The 17,814-nt window shown below is 51.0% G+C and overlaps 7 protein-coding genes across 7 annotated transcripts; 6 read left to right on the top strand and 1 right to left on the bottom strand.

Moving 5' to 3' along the window:
* Nucleotides 1-1,254: 1,254 nt before the first annotated feature.
* On the top strand, nt 1,255-2,288 carry N0V89_004411 (uncharacterized protein; the record flags this gene model as incomplete). The annotated part of the gene is made up of 2 exons (XM_056213196.1): nt 1,255-1,260; nt 1,326-2,288. 2 exons carry the CDS (start codon nt 1,255-1,257, stop codon nt 2,286-2,288), a joined length of 969 nt encoding a protein of 322 aa, XP_056073504.1.
* A 491-nt stretch (nt 2,289-2,779) lies between these two features.
* N0V89_004410 (uncharacterized protein) lies at nt 2,780-4,208 on the top strand (the record flags this gene model as incomplete). Its single annotated transcript, XM_056213195.1, has 2 exons — nt 2,780-2,785; nt 2,823-4,208. The coding sequence occupies 2 exons, from the start codon at nt 2,780-2,782 to the stop codon at nt 4,206-4,208; spliced, it is 1,392 nt and encodes a 463-aa protein (XP_056073503.1).
* A 3,254-nt stretch (nt 4,209-7,462) lies between these two features.
* N0V89_004409 (uncharacterized protein) lies at nt 7,463-7,969 on the top strand (the record flags this gene model as incomplete). The annotated part of the gene is made up of 2 exons (XM_056213194.1): nt 7,463-7,465; nt 7,580-7,969. The coding sequence occupies 2 exons, from the start codon at nt 7,463-7,465 to the stop codon at nt 7,967-7,969; spliced, it is 393 nt and encodes a 130-aa protein (XP_056073502.1).
* Nucleotides 7,970-9,863: 1,894 nt separating this feature from the next.
* Nucleotides 9,864-10,770, bottom strand: N0V89_004408 (uncharacterized protein; the record flags this gene model as incomplete). Its single annotated transcript, XM_056213193.1, has 2 exons — nt 9,864-10,626; nt 10,766-10,770. The coding sequence occupies 2 exons, from the start codon at nt 10,768-10,770 to the stop codon at nt 9,864-9,866; spliced, it is 768 nt and encodes a 255-aa protein (XP_056073501.1).
* An 874-nt stretch (nt 10,771-11,644) lies between these two features.
* Nucleotides 11,645-13,034, top strand: N0V89_004407 (uncharacterized protein; the record flags this gene model as incomplete). The annotated part of the gene is made up of 2 exons (XM_056213192.1): nt 11,645-11,892; nt 11,945-13,034. The coding sequence occupies 2 exons, from the start codon at nt 11,645-11,647 to the stop codon at nt 13,032-13,034; spliced, it is 1,338 nt and encodes a 445-aa protein (XP_056073500.1).
* Nucleotides 13,035-13,375: 341 nt separating this feature from the next.
* On the top strand, nt 13,376-15,300 carry N0V89_004406 (uncharacterized protein; the record flags this gene model as incomplete). Its single annotated transcript, XM_056213191.1, has 3 exons — nt 13,376-13,588; nt 13,640-14,041; nt 14,560-15,300. 3 exons carry the CDS (start codon nt 13,376-13,378, stop codon nt 15,298-15,300), a joined length of 1,356 nt encoding a protein of 451 aa, XP_056073499.1.
* Nucleotides 15,301-15,724: 424 nt separating this feature from the next.
* On the top strand, nt 15,725-17,202 carry N0V89_004405 (uncharacterized protein; the record flags this gene model as incomplete). The annotated part of the gene is made up of 2 exons (XM_056213190.1): nt 15,725-16,581; nt 16,638-17,202. The coding sequence occupies 2 exons, from the start codon at nt 15,725-15,727 to the stop codon at nt 17,200-17,202; spliced, it is 1,422 nt and encodes a 473-aa protein (XP_056073498.1).
* Between the last annotated feature and the right edge of the window lie 612 nt (nt 17,203-17,814).

Raw genomic sequence — 17,814 nt, 5'->3', positions numbered from 1 at the left:
GATCTGAATACTATAGATAGCTAGGTATTAGCCTAATTAACTTTGTAATAAAAGTTCAGTACATGTATTAGCTAGAAATCTGTAGATAAAAGGTACCTAGTGCTATTAGAAGGTTGTGGGGACTTTGTAATCAACTATAATACTATAAAGTTGCCAAGCTGGTATTACACGCGATACCGTCATAATTGACGTAAGGTATGCCAACACGGAGGCCATTCGAAAAGGTATGTTTTAGATGTCGATGATCAAGTGATATGAATCAGTCACTTGATCGAAATTTACACAAATACAGAAACTTCTGTCTCACTCGTACTTCATGGCATGCAGCGAGAAACTACAACTACGAGTTCCTTAGTCAACCAGAAAATTGTACTCATTGTAGGGCATTTCTTTTGTCCATGTTTGCCCCTGAAGCTTCATCTCTCATGTTGATTATTCCCAGATAGATTCTCAAATGCACAGAAGTCCTCGATTATTCTGACGACAAACCCTTGATTTTGACGGCTTTGTATACCATTGCGGCTCCATAGAATTGTTGTCGCTTTGCAGCGGATGTTATCCGTCCTTGGTTGCACTGTTCGGTATTCTTCCGCCCCGCGTTTCAGGATCCTTCATGCGCAACTCGTGCATCACTCGAATTCTAACCTTCCGACGCGCACCGTTCAGGTGCGCGATCGCATCACTTTAGCCTGTAAGTCTACTCACGTCTCGTCAGGTTGTTTGTCATGCAATTTGTGTTGCGCGAGCCAATCGAGCGTTCGGCTTGGCACGATGCATTCTATGGGAGAATCCAAGCGGCCATCCTTCATAGCAGCCGAGTCGCATGAAGTGTGAGAAGAGTGTAGGGTTTGTTCTCTGGTGTGATTGCAATGACGGGGTTTTAGGACACACTTAACATTCACAATCCCCCAGCCTCAGGTGAAGGGTGGGATTCCTACGTCGCTACAATTTCTATTTCATTTGTATCCAAAAGACTTACGAGCTTACCGATTCACTTTGATCCAAATCCTTGGTCATGCTGCTCGTAAGCACGGTGAGCTTGGGCCTCACTACTCTCTGTCTATCAGCAACGAGCTCGGCGAAGATTCTTTACGCTGGTGTGAACTCTGGTACGAGTATCAATTCATACAAAGTTACTTACAAGTATCATTGACAAATTCACAGCTGGCGGCGAATTTGCGCAACAGAACTTGCCTGGTGCCTTTGGCACTGACTATCAATTCATTAACCAGAGTGCCATTGACTTCTTTATCAATGCCGGTGCTAATACTATACGTTTACCATTCTTACTAGTGAGTGACCACTCGAAATGATTATTCGATTAGGAGAGTGCTACGCTGAGGACCCTCAAGGAGCGCATGTGCCCTCTAGTGACCGGCCTGGGAAATACATTGAATGAAACATACTTCTCTGAGTACCAGACGGCCGTCGACTATATCACCATGCGCGGTGGCTATTCAGTGATCGATCCACACAACTATTACCGCTATAACGACCCCAGTTCTCAACCCTCTTCTGGATCTATCATCGGAAACACCACCGATCCCGAGGCCTCCACAACAACACAGTTTGCCACATTCTGGGGCGAACTTGCTAAACGGTTCGTCACAAACCCGAACGTAATTCTAGGCCTCATGAACGAACCACACGACATGCCCACTGAGCTGGTTCTGTCAAACAATCAAGCAGCTATCGATTCGATTCGACAAGCTGGCGCCCAACAGCTCATTCTTGTTCCCGGGAACGGTTTCACTGGGGCACATAGATGGCTTGACTCTACCTGCTTTGGTTGCAAACCCAGCGCTGACGTCTTGACAGCTATCAAGGACCCAGGCAACAACTTCGCATTTGACATGCATCTTTACTTCGACAATGATACGTCAGGTACACATAACGAATGCACTACCGCAGCACCGGGAAACATCGCCGCAACAACAACATGGTTGCAAGAACATAATTACACTGCGTTCCTCTCCGAATTCGGGGCGGGCGCAAATAGCGCATGTTTCCAAACCGTCAATGATACCCTTTCATGGTTGGAGTTTCATCCACAATTCATCGGCTGGACATACTGGGCCGCGGGGCCGCTTTGGGGGGATTACTTCCTGAGTGTGGAGCCGGGAGTGGGAGCACAAAGTAACAGTACATGGCCTCAGGTTCTGCAACCGCATGTCAAGAGCTATGCGCCAATGCAGAAGTGTGGTCTCAGTACGAGTGGTCTAGGAGGTTTACTTGTGGATGTGGCGAGAGAATTGGAGGGGTGTCTGGGACTAGGATTGATTGTGTGATACGGTCGATATATCGAACCTGACTAGTTGAACATGCAGAAGACATAAGTTTACCTGATACCGTACACTAGCGTTGCAACTGGCGGCTGAGTATCATCAATTGAAAGTCAAGAACAGGAAGCGGGGTAGTAGTACGATCAAAATGGCCTTACTGAATCAGGCAGGTACTTTCATAATCAACAGCACTTGCCCTAGTGGTGTTACCATAGAGTTTTTCAATTACCGGCTGTGGCAAACTAAGGGGACGACCAATCACTTCACGCGCAGCTTCCTCTCGACCCACTCCTTTGTTATACACCTTTTCTGATTCGATCGCTTCCCACCCTGGACAGCCAGCAATTGAAAAACTCTACGGTAGTATTTCTTGATCCCACAGTGGGGGCCGATATCCTTCCATATATTTAAGCATTGCCAAGTCTAGCTCCGGCAGAGGTAGTCGTTAATTTTCGATCTTTCGTAACATGGCGCGAGACTTGGCTACTTGTGTAAGTATGATTGTAAAATGTGTGATCCCAAACTAAAGATGCAACTCAGTGTGCCCAACTGAGTGCCATCAACGGCCTCGACGTCGCTTTTCCAAACAGTACATTATACGCTGCAACGGAAAGTGCCTACTGGTCAATACAAGAGGCTTCGCTTGCTCCTCTTTGCATTGCAAAGCCAAGGTCATCCAACGACGTTGCCAGCATCATCAAAACCATCGCCAACCAGGATTGTCCGTTTGCCATCAAATCGCAAGGCCATGCTCCCGCAGCCGGCTTCGCGAACATTGACGAGGGCATCACTATCGACTTGATGGGTCTCGATGCTGTTACGACAAATGAAGATGCTTCTATCGCTCATGTTGGAAGTGGCGCAAGCTGGCTGGACGTCTATGCGCATCTGGATCCTGTCAATAAGACAGTGGCAGGAGGCAGGAACGGCGGGGTAGGCGTTGGGGGTTTAACGCTCGGAGGGGGAATCAGTTACTTCTCGCCTCAAGTAGGCTTTACCTGCGATTCGGTAACCAACTTCGAAATCGTTCTTGCAAACGGCGAGCTTGTCGAAACCAACGCTTCATCGCAATCGGACTTGTTCCGCGCATTGAAAGGCGGATTGAACAATTTTGGAGTGGTGACCAGAATTGATTTTCACACCCTACCTATCGATGAAATTCTGGGTGGACGTGTGGTGAACGATATTTCGCATCGCAATGAGGTTTTTGATGCATTCAGAAACATTGCAGACGCGTATCCGTACGATGTACACGCTTCCATCACCACGTCCGCAATATTCAACGCGGCGACCAAAGCATGGACACTCCTCTCGGCACCCATCTACACGAAACCGCAGACGAACCCCAAGGTGTACGCTGAATTGTTCGCTGTTCCCAGCATATCTAACACTGTAAAAATCACACAGCTACATACCCTAGCGAACGAAAGTGCGATCGCGCAGACAAACCAGATCTTCTCTACTGGGACGTATGGAGTTTCCACTCAGCTTCTTGACCGTATCTTCGACATCTGCAACGATACCTTGCACGACTTCAACGTCCCTGGCTCCCTCCAATGGATTACGACATTTGAACCGCTGCCTACGGTTTTCGTCTCGCGAGGAGCACATAACAACGTGCTTGGAACCTCTCCTGATCACGGCAATGTGATGATCCTGCTGTTTTCAGCTTCGTGGTCCGACCTTGACTCAAGTTCCTCGGTACATGCCAAGCTCGAAGAGGTATTGCGCAAGATCAATACGGTCGCAAAGGAGATGGGGCAATTGCGGGAATTTGTTTATGCGAATTATGCGGGCATTTATCAGAAGCCAATCTCAAGCTATGGTGTGCAGAATGATGCTTATCTGCGCCATGTAGCAAAGAAGTACGACCCGCATGGGGTTTTTCAAAGTCAGGTGCCTGGGGGTTTTAAATTATTCGACTGATTCACACAGGCGGCACACACCACACTCCACAAGTGCTGATAGGAACGAATAAAGCAATGGTGCGTAGCTCTGGGCGTGCAACTATATGTCGTCGTCGATCGTAGTCTTCACAATGTGTCACACCTGGGCAGTAATGTGCTGATCCGTCCGCCGATACTTTCGTTATCCCTGTTTGTGGCAGAGTCTGGACCAACGGCCTTCGCTGGGCTTCTCGGCAAACTTTTCGGGCACCGGCACCTCATACAACGGGCCATCAAATCCTTCTGACTGATACAATCTTCGGCCTCGCTCCGAGCCTTCGACGACAGCCTAGATGAGTCAATTCGGAACTCTCCTCCGGTATTAGACACAATGGGAGATTTACCTCCACACCCAATCGATCCGCATACGCGGTGCCCCACTTGACTAGCATCCTCCCTACACCCTGGCCATGGTGTGCCGGATTCACCATGAGCATTTCGAGCGCTGTCATGCATTAGTAAGAAACAAAGGTCTGCGGAAACAAGGTTGAGATGTCGGAGCTTCGCGACTTACCAACTTAGCGACGGTTGTTCTCCTCAAGGATCTTCTGTCTCGGCGCGAAGAACGCGCGGAAGATTGTCTTCACGAATACTTCTTCTTCTTCGTATGGCCAATAAGGACCACCCAATTGAGGCTGAGGAGGGACTTCTCCAGCCTTGTAGATGTTCCATTTCGCTGCACCGATCATTGTGCCCTTTTCTCTGTCAACGACCTTCAGGAAGTGACCATTGGGATCGTGGCGAAAGATCATAAGCATTTACTCCGCTCCTTTCTTGCGTCCATTGGTCGTCTCGTGCTCGTGGAATACAACTTCAACACATTCGTGATCGTGGGCGAACGCATCAGAGATGATCTCAAAGAAGCGAGGAATGTCTTCCTCCGTGCAAGGATGGACTTCGAAGTTGGGCATGTTCGCGTTCGATCGTGATGGGAATGCAATAGATTGGAAAGTCGAATTAAAAGGAGTTCGAAGAGTGTAATGGGATCTAAGCGAGGTAAAATGCGAAACAATTTGTCTGCGGTCAAGCTCGGGACGGCAGCCTCGTTTTGACAATTGGATGGCTCTAGCATCGAATTAAGACACGTACAAAATGATCACAATGACACATTTTCTTGAAGTATCGAGATATAATCCTCACCAGGTTAGCCCCGAATCCTGCAGTAGCAGACAGCATGGGAATCTGCCGACCCGCATGCTGAATGACTCGAACGACGTCTTTTACATCACCTCGTCAACCCAGCCGTTTGGCAATGTGATGGCTGCCGGAGGGAATTCCGAGAACATTTTGAGACTATGTCCCTACATTCACGGCTCCCAAGGAACATACCTTTGCACGGGAGTCCAAACTAAATGCTAGGAATGGAAAACCTGATCTTCTGGTCGGATAGGATTCATTCGTCACTACATGATCAATGCTTTTTGCGCTTTACTATGCTCCAAAAGCAATAGGATGTATGTGAGGTACGAGTAATACGTTTGAAAAGGCGAGAGGAGAAGCGAAAATCTACGCACATCTTAAGGTAATGCTGTTCAAATCCAGGCACGTGTTGCATGAGACTGCGGTGTTGGCCCTACGGAGACGGAGAATGTGGGTCTGAACATGCTACATGTAGGCCGCATTGCCTGAACTAGACCTTTGAACGTCCGTCATCTTCATACCGCCCCCCTCGCCCTCCCGATCCTATCATTAAAACGGGCAATTTCTTATCCTACGCTCGGCAATGAATATGAGGCATCAACATCTCCGGCGCGAATCACCAGCTAATGATTCAGAAGTCAGACCCAACGCTGTTGATCATGCGGTATATGCCGTTCGAAAAGACCGTTGAGCAGCCGAGTCAATTAATGCTCAAATGTTGTGCGCGAGGCGGCTCACACTCCGCAGGTTTTGGATCCTCTGCAGGAATACACATGGGTCCCTGATGAATCGGGAAAGCAATACCAAGCTCTCATATGACGAGGTACACGCACCGCATGGCACAGTGGCACGGTGGCATGAACATCGAGGGCGCCAACATATCCCTGGAAATGCCAACGAAAGTGAAAGTAACGCTACAGAATGTCCGAACATGGGTCTGAGAACGCTCATCATAGCTAGGACATACTGAAGAGATGAACAGAGCCTCCTCCTAGCAAAATGCATGCGGGCCCTCTACTGTAGGAACTGTGCACGTACTGGTTGCTTGCTCGTTGCTAATATGCCAGAAAGCGGCCCTAGGGGGTGTTGAAATAGTCTTCTGCCCATGTCATGACTATTCTGATAGGTACAATCATCTCAGCTAGGGTGAATTGATCTCTAGATTCTAATTGTGACCTAAAGGAATCACCCCTGCGATGATTTTAGGAGGGTGAGATGTATCTAACATAATTTTCCAGAAATAGAAGGTGTAACAGAGGTCCTTGCAATGGTGAGTTCGCTGCGCCTGAATTTGCACATAAAATATATTTTTACCATCTTCAAAGCAGTGTTTCTACGCCACCGAGACTTCAGCAGCGCATGTGATTGTGACTTGGATGGGTATGGGAAACAACAACATGACACCCGAGTACCGCGCAGTATTGGACCCGCACTCCACAGAGTGGGCGATCAGAGTAAAGGGCTCCAAGATGAATATTGTTGGATGGTTCACATACACTTTTCTCTTCTGGCTATTGAAGTCATGCTGAACTATCTAATTCGAGGATGACGTACATTCTTGGTTCATTAAGAGCGGCCTCCCGGGAAATACGCTGATACAATGCTTAGAGACGGTCTTCACAAAATGGACATCAGGATCAAAGTGGCCTGAATCTTTCTTGGAACCACCTTCCTCGCTTGTACCTGCGTCATCGTCTTTCAGTGTCGTCCTTTCAACAAGAACTGGCAGATTAACCCGAACCCAGGCAGTAAGCTATCATCACACTGGGTACACGCATAACTCGCTAACATACCACCTCTATAGACCAATGCCAACCTGCTTACTCCTTTATTCAAGTATATTTCATCATGGCCTGCAACACAGTAACATTTCTGTATCTAATGGCGATCCCCATCCCGGTTCGTCTCCCACTCCAGTGCACTCCCCACTCCGCTAACCCCACCACAGATCATCTGGAAAGCGCGCCTTGACACACGCACCAAAATCTCCCTCCTCATACTCTTCAGCCTCTCCTATGTCGTCGTCATCTTCGTCATCGTCCGCTGCGTCACCCTCGTCACTGCTGACGAATACGGAATGTCACAATCGGGACCATGGTCCGTCCGCGAATCCTCCTAGCCGTTCTTGTATCTAACGAACCCGTCGTGGTACCACTCTTCAAACGCTGTTCCCATAAAATTACTGGTCTGGCAACGACGCGCTTGAAATAGTCAAAGGGCGGGAGCGACCAGCTTGATTCGCAAGATCGGAGGGGTAAGCCTGTGGAAAAATTGGTTGCTATTGGTAGTCGCGAGGAGAAGAAAAAGAGGAAATACCAGCACCCTCTTTCTTTGCCGGCTACGACTAAGTGGGGTAGCGATGAAGAGATCACGCTGGATCAGCAGATTACGGGGACAGGTGGATGTGCAAGCGATGAACACCAGGATGCGAAGAGTGACATGTCTGCTGAAGACAGAGATAAGAAGTTGAAATCGAATAATCTGGGAAGGCATGAGAGGCACAATATCAGAGTGACGGGGCAGGCGAGACCGGGTCGCCTGGACGACCTCTCGCGGGATATTGTCGTGACGCAGGAGTGGAAAGTCAGCTCGAAGTACTAGGAAGCAATGATTTTGATAAAGGAGCGAGGCTACATGGTTGGGTGGGACTGTAGTAGCGACCTTGATAGACCTGGAAAAGGGGTTGGGCCATGTAACAATCAGAGTGCGCGTCACCGAAGAACTAGTCGCAACCTGATCACATCCAAGAACGCGCTCTGGATTCTAGTGCGTGAAGTTCATGTTCTTTTGTCCTTTGCGCACGAACCATCTAATATAGGTCTAAAGCCCCCTTCCTTGATACATCCAAGACCAACTCCATTTTCTGTACCCCTATCCCGTACAAATCTTCCCTCCAAGAATCACGACCGGCCTCAAGTCTGCAACTTAAACCTCTGATGCAACTGATAAAACCCCACAGCCTCCGCAACAGGTAAGCAAAGGGCTCCATTGTCCTCGCATATAGTGCAAGGTCTCATATCGAACGGCATCAACCCATCGCAAGGCGCCTTATCAGCCGTTCCCAGCGCCGCACAGTTCTGACACCTGGAGTACTGCGGTCGTCGTTTCGTCGATCCATACGGTCGACAAGGCTTCCGAGATATCTGGCAAGGTGTGCAAACAGGGCGGTAGGCGGGGTCCCAGTCACAGGACACATCGGTACGGTAGGAGCAGAGATAGCAGCGAACTTCTGCTGTGGGTACTGGTTTGGTGAGTGGAGACTCCGGGAATGCGATTGAGGGCAGAGGTAGCTCAGATAGGGGCGACGTATGGCCGATTGGGATTGGCTTGACCGAACTGTTGACACCATGCTCCCGAAGAAGTTCGGCACTAGCATATATGCAGATTGCCAAATGCTTTTTGAAAGTCACGAACCTGCGAGTGTATTCCATCCCGCAAGTACATTCCCAGTTCTTTCTGTTCCTCCAAGCGCCTTTGCCGGCCCGAGGCTTGCGATTCCGTTTTCCTTCTTCCTCAATCGCTTCTGGGAGACTCGATGAAATAGCTGCATGGGTACGAGGTGGCGAAGGAGCGGTACGAAGGAAAATTTGCAAGGCTAGAATTTGGTCTGGTTCCGGCGTGTCATCTCCCACTTCCGCGTCTGTATGAATGTTATCGTCCGGTTTGAAAAGTGCAGATGAGCGTGTTGCTATTTGCGCCATTGTACCAAGTTCCTTTGGCCTATCTTCACAAACAAATTTTGCCGTGACTGCTTCCGCAGGTGTTGTTGCGGTTTCTGCTTCATCTGGTACCAGCCCAAAGACCTTCCGGATAAACGTCGTCGGGGACTCGACTGGTGTTGGGTAATCATATGGTGTATGTGGTTGACAGGCTGAAGCTGGAAGCGAAGACCGAGATGGCAAGACTCTCTCTATCGAAGTCGATTGAAGATCTTGCGCATCCAAAGAGTTTGGGCTGTCCATTATGTTAGAACGAAAGTATACAATGCCAGTGCTGTTGGACCACCGTCTAGCTGTAGACGGCGTGTCCTCTGTTTTCTACGGTCCGCTTCGTTCGGGGCAGTCGAGACGAATGAACGGTCTCCGTGAAGCCGCATATAGTGGGCAGAGCGGCGGAAATTTGCTTTGTGGCAGCAAGTATGGGTCATCCGCATTGGACTCCCAAGAGACTGCGACTGATGATGCCTCAGCTACGGATTATGCACCTGATTATGTGGAGGCACTGGAGACGGGCCCGTTAATGCAACATCGGGCGCCGACGAGTCCTGCACGTTGCCTCTGATGAATCCTTACCTGTTAATGACTACGGGGGTGTTGTTGTAGGCTGGTCGTATGAAATCAAAGCCATTTTTCATGCTGCGCAGATTTGTTGGTGGTATTTGCTGAAGGCTGTGGGTGGGTGATGAGCTTGCGGGGCCCTGACACTCGGTACCGTCAAATGCGATTTTTGGCACATTGACTTTGTGAGGGGTGCGTTTAAACATCCATAGCTAAACTCACGCTCTTGGACTCAGTGCCTCGCACCACATGCGCATAACCGCCTCACGACTTCGCTCTTCATCATCGCCAAAGTCTTGAGCAAGCTGCATATTCTCGCGAACCTCGGAACGACCAAAGGTGATGTCTTTCTTGATGGTACTCCAGAGCTCACGTATCGAAGCTTGTGCATACTCGAAATCTATGGTGTCTTCATTTACTAGTAGATATGAGGCGTGAACGTCGTTGTCCGGGCCACCGGCGTGTGTAGAGACGCAGACTACGACACCCGGAGAAGTCTGGGTACTCGTCTGGACTTGGCGCCTGGACCGAAGCTCACCAACGTAGATGAGGAAGTCGCCAGCCTGGTAGGTCTTGCCGTTTGCGACGTCGAGCATGCGCTGCGGGCTCCAGAGAAGCGGCATTTGGTTGGCCAGAAAAGCAAAATGCGCGTCACTCTGGCTCAGAGGGATCGATGCTATAGCGACTTGCGGCGCCGCGGCGGAAGTCCCGTTCGAGCCGGCTTGAGGTGGGCGCTGAATAAGACTATATGTGCGGTCTGGGCTGATAGTGGATACGTGTAGCAAGTGCTGGTACGAATGCGCGTAGTCTGTTTGAGCGGTTTCGCTGTACGGAGGAACGTCGCGGAGCACGCGGTGGGAGAGTGTCCAGGCGCCCGCCTTGTTAGCGCGAGGATAGCTGGACTCGATGCCGGCCACGATGGCCTTTACAAAGTCGAGCGACGCCGAGAGCTGTGCGCCCTGGTTGGGAATGTAGTATAAGCTGCAAGTGTGGGTCAGTAAAAGTAGGGTGCAAAGTTACAGCGCAGAACGCCGAAGCCAGGCGCAATACGACCCACGGGTTCGACGGTGCCGATGCCTTTGGCGTGGTGTTATGCGGAGGATATACATACCCGTGATACTTCATGACGAGAATGGTGTATTCGTGGTGATGTTTGTCGACGTTTGGGTATGGTGGGCGCTAAAGATGGCGGCCCGGGGAGCTCTTGCCGTTGGACGAGTAGCGCGCCGCTTGACGCGTCGCGCCTTCCCTGGCTTTATCGATAATACGCAGGCCCACAGGAGGCCCCCAGCGGTCCATTCCCCGAGTCCGATCATGGAAACATGACCTCCTTACCACCTTCGCTTCCTCCTCGGGGTCTCAGTTTTCTTTTATCGCTCTCCATCCTGTCAGTCGGGGTAGCTCGATTGTTCGGGACGTACGTTGACCACACTCCCTTGTTGCAACATCAAGCACTTTTGCTTGGGAATTCCTGTTTCCATTCGTTGACCTCTCTTGTTGAGCTGTACACTAGTCAATGCCAATGACAATCCATCCTTGAACGCTTCTCTTTCTTTGATCCTGGCTATGGGCTTCTTTCTGCGTCGCTTCGCCATTGCTTGCACAATCACGACCCTCCTGTTTCTAGCTTACCACCAGTTCACCCTACGAAATGAGCCTCTCCCTACCAACGAGACTTCGTCGTCCCTGGTCACTAGCCCGGTCGTCTGGAAAGACATCGCTCAACGGTATCCCGTTACCTCGATGATACCCTTACCGAAGGGCACACCCTTACCCATCCCCTCGTGTCCAACACCACTTCGGCGTCGAAACAGAGAACAACAGGCAAGAGAGGCTACAGAGGCAGACTGCAGTGAAAGACGCATTCGCGCATTCTTGGGACGGCTACAAGAAGCATGCATGGTTGCAGGACGAAGTCACTCCGCTCTCGGCGAGCTTCAAAAACACTTTCGGAAACCGCGCTGCTACATTGGTGGATGCTTTAGACACATTGCTCATCATGGGTTTGGACGAGGATTTCGGTTTGGCGCTTAGGGCGGTACAGAAGATCGATTTCAGCACTACGGCAGAACCAGTCCTGAACGTATTCGAGACCAACATCCGATACCTCGGTGGCCTTTTGAGTGCCTATGATCTGAGTGAGGGGAAACATCACGTCCTGGAAAAGGCAGTGCAGCTCGGCGACATGCTGTATGGAGCTTTCGATACTCCCAACCGCCTTCCCATCACACGCTGGGACTGGGTCAAGTACGTGTCCTGATACCCATCGCATCGAGACCATATGGCTAATCTTGTAAAGTGGCGCTCTTCACATGGACCAGGAGGCTCCAATGAGCGCACTGAGTGCGGAATTGGGCTCTTTGAGCTTGGAATTTACCCGCCTCACGCAGCTAACAGGTGACGCGAAGTATTACGATGCTGTTCAGAGGATATCCGATCTGATCGAGAAGCAGCAGAACTCGACTGCCATTCCAGGACTCATTCCTATCACCGTGAGTCCCGTTGACAACGACCTGACCGCATACAAGACTTTCACGTTCGGCGCCATGTCAGACTCGCTGTACGAATATTTTCCCAAGGAATTTCTGATGCTTGGCGGGCGCCAGGAACAGTATCGCACTCTGTACCAACATGCCATTGAAGCGGCGAAGCAGCATCTCTTTTTCCGCCCATTGAACCCTCAGAACCAAGACATTCTCATCTCAGGCAACGTGCGGATGAGCAGTCTAGGCATGGTCAAGCTCGACCCAGAGGCACAGCATCTCGCATGCTTCGCAGGCGGCATGGTTGGCATCGCCGCCAAAATCTTCAACCGCACCGACGAACTCGATGTAGCACGGAAACTGGTGGACGGGTGCATCTGGGCTTACAACTCCACACCGATCAACATCATGCCTGAAACCTTCCACGTCATTCCTTGCCAGGATCCAAACGATTGCGAGTGGAACGAGGAGCGATGGTATCGTGGCATTATAGACCAACACGTGCTCGATAATACGAAAGACGCAGCACAAATCATTGAGGAGGACGGGTTGCAGCCTGGAATGACCAAGATAGGAGACAGGCGATTCTTACTGCGACCAGAAGCCATCGAATCCATCTTCATCCTGTACCGCATAACTGGTGACTCAATTCTTCAAGATGCGGCGTGGACCATGTTTACCGCTATCACCAATGCGACTGAAACGGCTATCGCGCATTCCGCCATCGAAGATGTTACTGTTAAACAAGCTCAAGGGACGAGGAAGATCGACGAGTGCGAGAGCTTTTGGATGGCGGAGACTTTGAAATACTTCTATCTCATCTTCTCCGAGCCTGGACTCGTGAGCTTAGATGAATTTGTTTTTAATACAGAGGCACATCCGCTGCGCAGGCCGCAAGCGAAGTAACGGCATCCATTCGAAGCTGTTCGGAAGGAGGGTGTATCACAAAGAATGGCATTACAGGAATATTGACGCTCGGGTGGACAAATATTTACCATACTTGGATTGCATTGAACACACGTAAGGAGAGCGCACATATCAGGAGGCTGAATGCCTCCAATAGATATCCGGAATAGATCACAATGTTGACTCAAGCACGTGGGCCGCGACTGTATACTCTTCGCGCGAGTGAAGCTGCCCTTCTTGGGTTTAGCTTCCTCCGTGTAGCCTCGACTTCTGCCTGCGCACATCCTCGCTTTCCATGCAACAATGCCCAATTGCTATAATTTTTACAGCATCTCAATCCGATGTCGTTGGCGCAACTAAGCACAGAGGTTCAGCTCCTGATCGCAATTAATCTTTCACAACTCGACCTCTTGAATGTGTCACTCACAAGCAAGCGCTTGCACGCAGCCACGGAGCCTGCACTGTACCAGGAGTATCATCCCCCGTCTCTGCGTCGCCGTTCACTCTCCCTCTTCATCAAAGCGTTGCTGAAAGAACCGAAAAGGTTACACTACGTGAGATACCCATCAGTGCCGACGCATCCAAACTGACTTGTGGGGTTTTAGGTACACAGTCTGCGTCTTCCAGAATGGGAGATACTAGATGCACAGAATGAAGAGAACAGGTTTGAGCCTGAGGCCGTGCAAGAAGAGGCGATGTCAGAGGGGAAGAAGCTGTATCACTCTATGACCGTAGAATGGGACCCTAACAGAAAACCCGGTCAGGATCTCAATCAGTACGACTACGAATTGCTTACAGGTGCGGCGGCGGCCACTGGACTTGTAAAGAACACTGTGCCGTATGCAAATGGAGGAGTCTTAGAGTTAAGAAGTGTGGAGAAGAGCTACGATTGTTACCACAGCACGTTGTACTACTGGTACTACTTCGCGACTACCGAGCTTGAAAGCTTACCTTTGGACGACAAGATCTGCCATCTATTGAGAGCCGGGGTGGATGACGCCTACATCGTGCTTTTGCTAAGCCTTCTGACTAATCTAAGGCGGCTATCACTTACTTGTGTCCCAGGAATGCGGAATGGATTGCCGTGGGCGAGGGCGTTTCAGCAGTACTGCAAATTGCGAGAGTTCACGGCTAGACCAGAATCATTCTACGAGCCTGGGTATTACCCTTTGTCAACCTTTGTCGATATCCTGACACTACCAACGATGGAGCTTTTCACGACTCACGGTTGCGCAAGCTGGTGGATGAAGAACTACTGTGAAATTTCTACACGCAGCTCCTTCACGTTGAGTTCAGCTCCGTTGAACATACGATGTTTGGTGCTGGAACGATGCGTTCTGGCGCACGGGGATCTGAAGCTACTGTTGGGAGTATGCCGGAACTTGAGAACCTTTCGATACTCGACAGGGAGGTGGCGAGATCGGACAGCAACCTCGGCACAGATCGTTGCCTTGTTGGCCCCATTCCAGGTACTTTGTCCTTCTCAGGATTTACCCTGACTTTGCGTTGACCTTTGTTTCTATAGATGACTCTGGAGGAGCTCCTGCTCAACAAAGACAGCGCCGAATACTACGCGGGCGCCCATCCCGCGGACAGATTCGAAGATCAACCTTTCCGCTCACTGGCCCAATTCACCTGTCTGGAAAAACTCTGGGCGCCGACAAACATGTGGGCTAATCTGCCAGGAGCATGGGAAGAAAGTCGAGATCCTGGCCTGACGAACACTTTTGCTGGACTTCTGCCTCCCTGCTTGAAAGAGCTCAGACTCTTCGACTCACACGCTCAGCCCGTTCTGAAACAGCCAGTCCTTGATAATTTGCTCCAAGTAGCGGGCTTCGAGCTGCGCGAACTCATGTCTATCGAGGTGGTGTCCAAGCATGATCATTCCAAGAAGGACCTAAACATCCTGGAAGAAGAAAGAGAAATACGCCGAGATTCTGGATCTGTTTTCACCTACAGATTCAGATGGTCCCATTTTCATTCTTTCGAGCTACCAAAGACGGCGGAAGAGCTGGAGCCGCGTTGTCGCTATGACAGAGGGCCGACTTTTTGGACTGATGATCGCTATACCACGAGATCATGGGAGTGTTTGCAGGCGCCGGATATTCTAAGTTACGAGGAGGTGGAAGAGCAGAGAGCTCTGGAAGAACAGGCCATTCTAGCCGAGGTTGAGGATGCACCTACCTGTAATGACGAGATTTGGGAGTTGGAAGAGACGAGGATCGAGGAGGTCGCGATGGGGTTGCGGTATGTCCAGGACGCGTGATGGTAGCCCCGATTCCGGGGCAAGGGCCTATCCGGGAAATCGCAGCTACACCGTTGCGCAATTGAAGTACCAAGGGCACTCCGTACAGCACATCCATGCGCACATACATCTTGTGTACGTCACTCACGTGTTGCGGGGAAATACCCAGCCCATCCATTCCCAATTAAGCAGGTGCGTAGCCGTCACCTCGGCCGATCTCCTTTTTAACCTCTCCACCACCGAACAACCCACGAGGGTCAATTCGTGGAGAATCTTCCGGTCGGACAGGTAACCATAACCGGGCTTGTGGGGCAACAGCCCATGGCAGAGCTAATGATGGTACCTGACTAGGTGCAGCGGGCAGCGGTACAATGTACAGCGAGATGCTACTTATCCAGGGCTTTGCTGCCATGTCTACGCGTCGACTCACGTCAATACCAGCGTGATGGGTTTCCTACAGCTCGTGTTGCCAGCTGCAGCAGCTTTCCAAGCTGCCGCTGCTCATGTCGCGTCGCCAATTGACATTGCAGACCGCGTCTTTTCGCGACAGGCTGCAGTCAATGGCAGCTGGCCCTATGGACCGTTTTCAACAAAAGACCGCGATATCGTCAACTCTCGCGGCGAAGCAGTGGCTTGGGCGGGGGTCAATTGGCCAGGTTCCGGCGAGACAATGGTCCCTGAAGGTGTGGAATGGAGTTCCGTTGAAGAAATCCTCGACCTGGTCAAGAGCGTTGGATTCAACTTCATCCGCCTCACATACGCCATTGAGATGATAGATCAAATCTACGAGCGCAACGGCAGCGATGTTCCGCTTGAGGTCGCCATGATCACAGGTCTTGGTTATGAGAATGGCACCATGGTGACGAACGAGATCGTCGCTAAGAACAAGGGCTGGACCAAAGACACTGGTCGTTTCGAAGTCTGGGATCGCATCGCTGAAGCGGCACTTGAAAGGGGCCTGTATATTCATCCGGACGTGCATGTGGGAAAAGCGCAATGGTGCTGCAACAACACGGACGGCAACGCCTGGTTTGATGACTACAACTTCCCGGTGAAGAATTGGCATCGCGGACTGCAGTATGTGGCCAATTGGGCGAAGAAACACCCGAACGTCGTTTCGATGTCTCTCCGGAACGAGCTCCGTCGCGCCATAAATAGTACCGCCCCAACTTCGACAACCGGGTACAATTGGTTGACGTTTATCGGCAACTACACCGCGGCTACGGATGCCATCTACTCGGCGAACCCGGACATCTTAGTGACCTGGAGCGGCTTGCAGTATGACCAGGATCTGTCAGCATTGTAGGTTGTTCGCACATTACCAATGTGTGCAGACTGCTAACGCAAAATTGCGACAGGACATCTGGTCTGAATCTCAACACAGCACCGCTATACAAGGGCGACGCGATCCGCGACGGCTACCGTCGCAAGCCAGTCGTCTTCGACCTCGGCTCCCACCCCTGGGGTGACAAAGTCGTCTACGAACTGCATCTTTACAGCATGTCCGAGAACCTCGACACGGGGAATTGCCCTATCATTGAAGCAGAGCTCTACCAGTCTGGCTTTAACGCGCTGGGCATAGAGGCACCAGCCGCATGCAACATCACGAAGGACTGCCCGAAAGCTTTACGACAAACGCCCGTTATCTTGTCTGAGTTTGGTTCAGCGCAGGATACGTCAATCTTCAACGACACGCTGCAAGGTTGTCTTAGACAGTTTACTACCCAGAATAATGTGAGCTGGGCTATGTGGAGTTTGGCTGGAAGCTATAGGATACGCAGTGGCGGACAGGGCGTAGCCGATACTTGGGCTCTTACCAACTACGAGTGGGACGGGTGGCAGTTCGAGGAGGGCATCGAGAAGTGGTGGAAGCCGTGGGCGAAGGCATCGCTGAGCCAAGCGCAGGTCTCCGTGACGAGCTAGCGGTTAGAGGGTTTCTTGTAGCACCAATGCATCCCACTCCCATGTACATGTTTGGCTCGTCGATCGCGCCTTGCTACGTCAAGTCGAGATAGCCCCTCGTTCTTGTGCAAGTGGTGCTTCATACGAGCATAGGAACATAGCGTGCAGATTGGGATCTCGAGCACATGCAGCCCCGGAGCAATGAGGCACGATGCAGGGCAGTCCTCGCCAGAACTTCTGGAGCGTTTCATGTGCATCTAGGCTCGGGAGCTATCCGGCCTGTGTTGACGCGAGGCTTGAGATATCGATATCTTACTAGTAGATGCGCACAAGCCCATTGGCGAATCGGGTGGTTTCACCAGATCGACGGATCGCCCGCATGGGCCCCGGAGCCATCTCGGCGGACCCGCAGTCGCAACTCGCAGCATCCTCCACTATCAACACTTTTCCTTAGCACTATCCGTATACTGTGAGGCTGCGAGCCATCCTGGTATCGCCGATGCCCATTGGCGGCCCTCCAACGACCAGATCCTGATGGCCTTTGTGCGCCCTTCGTGAACGGAGCACACCACGATCCACGAGCGAAAGCACTCGAACGTCGGCCAAGGCGCAGATGAGTAGGTGTAGGAGGCG

The sequence above is a fragment of the Didymosphaeria variabile genome (assembly GCF_027946475.1).
Source record: "Didymosphaeria variabile strain IMI 356815 chromosome Unknown scaffold_3, whole genome shotgun sequence".
NCBI lineage: Eukaryota > Fungi > Ascomycota > Dothideomycetes > Pleosporales > Didymosphaeriaceae > Didymosphaeria > Didymosphaeria variabile.
Note: the sequence above shows the minus strand (reverse complement) of the source record. Positions and strands in the feature narration are given on the sequence as shown.